The 5,833-nt window shown below is 37.4% G+C and overlaps 1 protein-coding gene across 3 annotated transcripts; it reads right to left on the reverse strand.

The window, feature by feature from the left end:
* Positions 1 to 3,982: 3,982 nt before the first annotated feature.
* Positions 3,983 to 5,619, reverse strand: Mefts (elongation factor Ts, mitochondrial). 3 transcript variants are annotated; one of them, XM_076775226.1, is made up of 4 exons: positions 5,533 to 5,619; positions 5,000 to 5,155; positions 4,409 to 4,937; positions 3,983 to 4,258 (listed from the first exon to the last, which is right to left on the reverse strand). In XM_076775226.1, the coding sequence occupies exons 2-4, from the start codon at positions 5,153 to 5,155 to the stop codon at positions 4,035 to 4,037; spliced, it is 909 nt and encodes a 302-aa protein (XP_076631341.1). In that variant the 5' UTR covers positions 5,533 to 5,619; the 3' UTR covers positions 3,983 to 4,034. The 3 variants fall into 3 exon arrangements, with proteins under 3 accessions (XP_076631341.1, XP_076631342.1, XP_076631343.1); XM_076775227.1 differs by having other exon boundaries at positions 5,000 to 5,231; positions 5,533 to 5,600; XM_076775228.1 differs by having other exon boundaries at positions 5,000 to 5,180; positions 5,533 to 5,599.
* Between the last annotated feature and the right edge of the window lie 214 nt (positions 5,620 to 5,833).

A 5,833-nucleotide genomic window follows, 5' to 3' on the forward strand; every position in this document is an offset into this window, starting at 1 on the left:
CGCTCGCACAGCCACGGTTGCTGGCAGAAAACTAGGGTATGGGAACTCGCGAGAGCGAAGTCCTCGGGAGGATTTAATCGCAGGTGATCTCCACGATCGCGCCACACGCGTGCACATGCACGCGTTGCTATGTTTACTTACGACTGAACGTGCGAAGATACGACTCGCCGAATAATCATTAGCGTTATCAGAAATTAATTGCCGTGTTATTTTCACGGCTGACGATGATTTCTACCGAGCAGGATGTCGGAGTAAGTGTTACAGAGAAACGGGCATGTATATTGTTTCGGTATTCCTAAAAATAAGTGGCTGCATGCACGGTGGCACGGTTTCAGCGAAACGATTCGTCCGAGAACAGTTAATTGGTAACAGAAGACGATGTTTCGAACACTATCGTTCACGGCAACAATATCTTTCGATTACGTTAGTAATTGTCATTAAAACTAATCTACAAAGCTGACGCATTAGCATCCGCCGCGAATATTTAAATTCATTTCTGCTCTTTTCCTCGCGTGACCGTTCCGTCCCGATGTTTCTACACGGCGAATGACTCCCTAATTGCTTCACGCTTTCCCAGATGCTGGCTGCGTTATCCTATCTTGGATACAATAAATATTTCAGCACCGGTGTGACGTAACACGATATTACCTCTGGCTCGTGGCCGGTGACCGTTAGCGCGTGAACGCGAGTGTGTACGACGCAAAGTGCAACGAGATCACAACCACACGAATTGTGCGTTAGCTATTGTCTTCGTGGATGCATCTCACACGCGTTCATTCATGCCCACGCCCGCTGGCTTGGGTACACGTATGTACACCGGTACGCGTGTACACGTGCTGTTGAAGCGTCGCCCGCGTCGATCATTTGCGGCAGGAAACGGTGACTGCACTTGCTGCACGCCCACTTCTCTATGTCGATCTTACGCGAACGGTTTCGCGAGAGAGGTGAAAATTCGTGGCTGTGTTCGATTTGGAAATTTTACGCGGTTCTCCCTTCCATTTTAGCAGAGTACTGCACCGAAGTTGGACCCCCGCATTCTGATGACATTAGGTTTTTTGTAGGTGGACGCGTAGAGGACGCACGAAGGCCATTAGCGTTTTTTTTTAAAGGAATCATATGTTTTTTATTACGTCGGTCGATGCGCCTTGATATTCACAAAAAAACGTGAATCTATTTATGTTAAAAAAAACCATTAGTTTAGGAGATATTCTTATTTTAATTTTGTTCTCTCGAAGATCTGAGAATCAAAGAATCTATGCATCTGGTGGATAAATCGTTCGTTCAAGAACTGTCTGGCTAGACGATTTTATAGGACGATGCACCGTCATGCGTAAATTACATGCAACATATGTACACATCGTAATGGAATTTTTTTTTTTAATAATTCAAGCGACTCTACTCAAGAAATCGACGTAAGATTGACCTGTTAAACTCCCGTTAAAGAAAACAAGGTAATATAGAATATTGTACAGTTTAGTGAAATCAGTTATACTAAATCAGTATGTGATTAAGAATTGTCGGAGTACAAAAATGGTAATAGATCTTAGAATTTTAAATAAATTTTACGCTATTTTAAATAAAAATATATTATGTTACTTGATCTCTTTGTTTACAAAAGGTAATAGAAATACTGCTGCCGATACAAATGGTAACGCGAATACATATTTTTAAACCAATGCCTGTTAACTTCCGCTTCTGCGATGCTATCGGCTACAATAAATTGCACAATACCGTCCAAGGATATAAATCTCGAAGGGAATACATTTGAAATACGTGCAATGGCTAAAAACTGTGTTTTATAATAATGAGTGAAAAAATAGCATATTAAATTTACGAAGCGCGAATAGAACAGGTCGCCGAAACTTTTTACACGCTCAACGGGAACGAAATTCATTACCTGATCCCATTTTGAAATGAATTCTGATTATAAATAATAAAGGAAAGATTAATCGCTTTTATCGGTATGTTCATCGTAGCTCTGTTCTTTCGCGTATCTCATTCACTGGTTTCACGTACCCACGCAGTTCTCTGGGGACTTACCCGTCTAGAGAAATCCATGATTTTTCCTTCCCCGTCGTTTCTTTAAGTCATTTAAAAGAACGTACGAACGATTCCGTGGCGATATGCGCGAAGGAGCAGGAGGAGGCGTTTGGCACGAAGTAACACCGTCTAACTGTACGCGAACACAACTGATACCATGCGTTCCTGACTAAAAAGAAACCGTACCGGTGCGGACTCGTCCGGAAGTGGGCCCGGAACCCCGGGCGGCCACCCGTGACCGACGGGTACTTTGTGAATACACGGTGAGCCATGCGGGCATCAGTCCTATGGTATATGCATCTCGCTCGAGCGCACCTGTTCTGTACCTTTCTAACATTATCCTGCGTCACGAAGGTCCCCTATCCAATCCTTTTCGTTTTTCTTCTCTTCTTCATCGGTTGTTTTCGCTCGAATAACGGATGCCGATATAACGATCATGATTACAGCCGTCTACCGTGTCGTAAAAGACTAAGAGCATCGACTTAGGAACGCGCTCATCGCCCGTCGTATTATTTATTTATTACAAACGAAGCGTTCAGGTTTCAATTACTTTACACGAGCAAACTTGTTTCCACTTTACAAAATTTGACTCGAGTCTTCGTATACCTTATAAAATATACGAACGTATTTCCTCTTTTATTTTTTTTTTTCTTAACTTTGCTTACAATAAGTACTTTCAGTTCAAACGCACTATAGACAGCGTGAACACAGTTCCATTGTTATGGCTAGAAATCGAGGAGAAATTTCAAAAGATATGTATACAATTCAGTGTTACTTGACGTATCAATGGATATGTGTGAACAGCTAAACGAAAGTTGTTGCTCAAGGATGTTGTTCTTTTTTTTTGTGTACGAAAAGGAATGATGTAGGAATGATGAAGGTATCTGTCAATTGATTTTGAAATTTTTTATGTAATTTTTATATGGCACGGAGAGAAGCTAATGGACTGGAGAAACGACGAGTCTGATCATTCTAGCGGTTTGTGTCTGTTTTTTGTGCATTGCGGGCCGTTTCATTTAATTGATCAGAATTTTTTTTTTCCATGGATAGTTGAAAATTTTACGTGGGACGAGAAAAATCTTTTGACGAAGACTAAGAGCGATATAAGTTTATCGAATGCCGTTGGATGTAATGTTTGTTCGCAAGGAATACAGGTTCTTTTATTACAAGTTATTTATTATTAAATTTTTATTATTTGTTTAAGTTGATAATTTAAAAACTAGGCGAATTTCGGTAATTGTAAAGAATCAAGGAGCTTTACATCGACCCTCGAATGCTTGGAATTAGAAGCAGAAGTTGAATGTAGAAATGAAGCGATACCGCTTCGACGAACGAGCGATGCTCAGACCGAACCGTTGGATATCAAACAAGAATTATACGATTTTAACGCTAGAGAGATTTTACCTTGTCGACAAGTTCTTCAACATTTTGATATTCTGAATTTTCAAGTACAATTTGCACATTTTCAAATATTTTCAAAATCGTTAATAAACGATTATTTCAGGGCGTTAGACACCCACCGGAAGATATTGCTCGTTACTGGAAAAAAGATTCGCGAATGTGGCTTTGGAAATCTGTTCAACTTAGGCGAAAAAGGAATAAGTCTAAATCTTCGAGTAATACGTGCGCGGTAAACGATGAAAATGAAGAAAAACAATAATTTGAACGTCATCCAGAGTTTCAGACGTAAAGTTCTATACATTTAGATGTTCGTATTGCTATTTTAAATTGAATCTATTTTTCGATATATATATACATTGTGTCAGATCATAAGTAACATCTGTAAAAAAAATATTTTAAATTTCATACTATGTTTTGATTTTAATACGACTTGTCGCTCATAATAACGAAATGCAGTAATTTTAGTATTTAAATAAAAGATTTATACAATTTTTATAGCATCTGAATAATATTATTGTTCGAAGCGTAAACAAAGGTGGTGTATAATGAAATTCATATACATTGTTTTTATTGAACCAAAATAATTTTTTATCTTAACCACAAGTTTCTAAAGAATCTAATGTTTCGTCTCTTTCAATATTTTCACCCATTTCAAAACGTGCAAAATCCATAATTTCGAGTTCTTCGCTTTGCAAAAACTGTTGTACAGATACATTAGGATCAAGCAAAAATTCTTGGTACAGCATAACAGATTCGTCGTCTACATCATCGTTAGGTTCATCAATGTTTGGATCTCCAATTTTGACTGGATTCATACCTAGTATAAAAATATATATTATCATTTAAGGGATACATTTTTTTGAGGAACTACAGTAGTGTCCACATAAGTGACCACGCTCGGGACCGGCCGCCGTCATTTATGTGGGTACTACTGTATTGTATGCGAATATAAATGAACATAATTTACCAATAACATGTTGGCATAATTGCATTCCTAACGTGTTATTCCTTTCTTTAGACTTTATAGCCACTAGTGCACCGTATCGTCCAAAAGATGATGGAACTGGATTTAGTGGGGAGGGGTGTGTACAACCATATAAATATACACCAGGTTGCACATTCATACATAAAGCTCGTTTTATGTTAATGTTTTCACCAATACTTCCAATGGTTAAAGCTGAATGATCAGCTAAACTTTTGCCATCCTTAGCAGACAAGGAATTTATAGATTCTGTATATAATATGGTTTTACCGATGATTGCATTTTGTTCAATTGACATTCCATGGTTTAACACAGTAGAAAGCACAATTTCTGCTAAATCCAGAAACTTTTTGTTTTTTGCAACAAAGTCTGTTTCGCAATTTATTTCCACAAGAGCTCCATAATTGTTATTTGTGATCATTGCTATTAACCCCTGAGTAGTTGTTCTGGATTGTAATTTTATTGCCCGATCCCAGCCTTGAGCCTGAGCTTGTTCTTTTAGCCATAGTTCAGCCTAGAATGTACAAAAAAATTAATAATAATCTTGCAGAGTTCATAAATCCACAAGTTTCTTACTTTTTCAACATCATTGTCATGTAGCTCTAATGCTTTCTTACAGTTTATAAATGTATATCCAGTCTTCTTACGCAATTTGGCCAATAATATTTTCTTTGATGAATGACAAAGTATGTAATTTGTGTGTATGGAACGAAAAAACTGACGTGCAATCATCTGAAATATGTCACTGGTTGTCTCACTTTATGTGAAAATAAGTTGAAAAGACTTTAAAATCTTGAAGAGACTTAACCTAAAAATGTCTAAACATCATTTCGATTCGTACGTTATTACGACGTAATGATATTGAAACAATATTATTTTATTAGAAGCTTATCATTCGAAAATCCCACAAATTTTGTGGATATCAATTAATTTCGTTGCCTAGAAACTACAGTCAATAGCAATAGCTAGTGTCATTCCATTTGTGATTTGATGGTGGTAATCGTATGGAAATGAAATTTCAGAGACATTGTTTTTTAAAAATACTGTACAGTGATCTTTCAAATAACACTTTTAAGACCGGGAAAGAACTTCTCTTGTGAAATACTTACCCTGTACAGAGTTTAAAAAACAGGGACTCGTAACAATTGATAAACCAAGGCCTATTCCGAAAGTAGCGCCGTCTGCAACGATATAACATTCGATCATAAGGTAATCGGAGCATCGATATTTTTCAAATCAAAGTGTGTTGCATTTTATCGAATTGTGATTTGTAATCGATTATTACTTATAGTTTGAATTTAAATTTTACGCTGACACTTAAACGGTGGGTTTATGTAGCTCATATGTTTTATTTTAAGCGTAAAATAATTCTTTGCCTTCTGAGACGTTGCTACGATAAGTAGATTCAAC

This window comes from Colletes latitarsis, chromosome 10 (genome assembly GCF_051014445.1).
Source record: "Colletes latitarsis isolate SP2378_abdomen chromosome 10, iyColLati1, whole genome shotgun sequence".
NCBI lineage: Eukaryota > Metazoa > Arthropoda > Insecta > Hymenoptera > Colletidae > Colletes > Colletes latitarsis.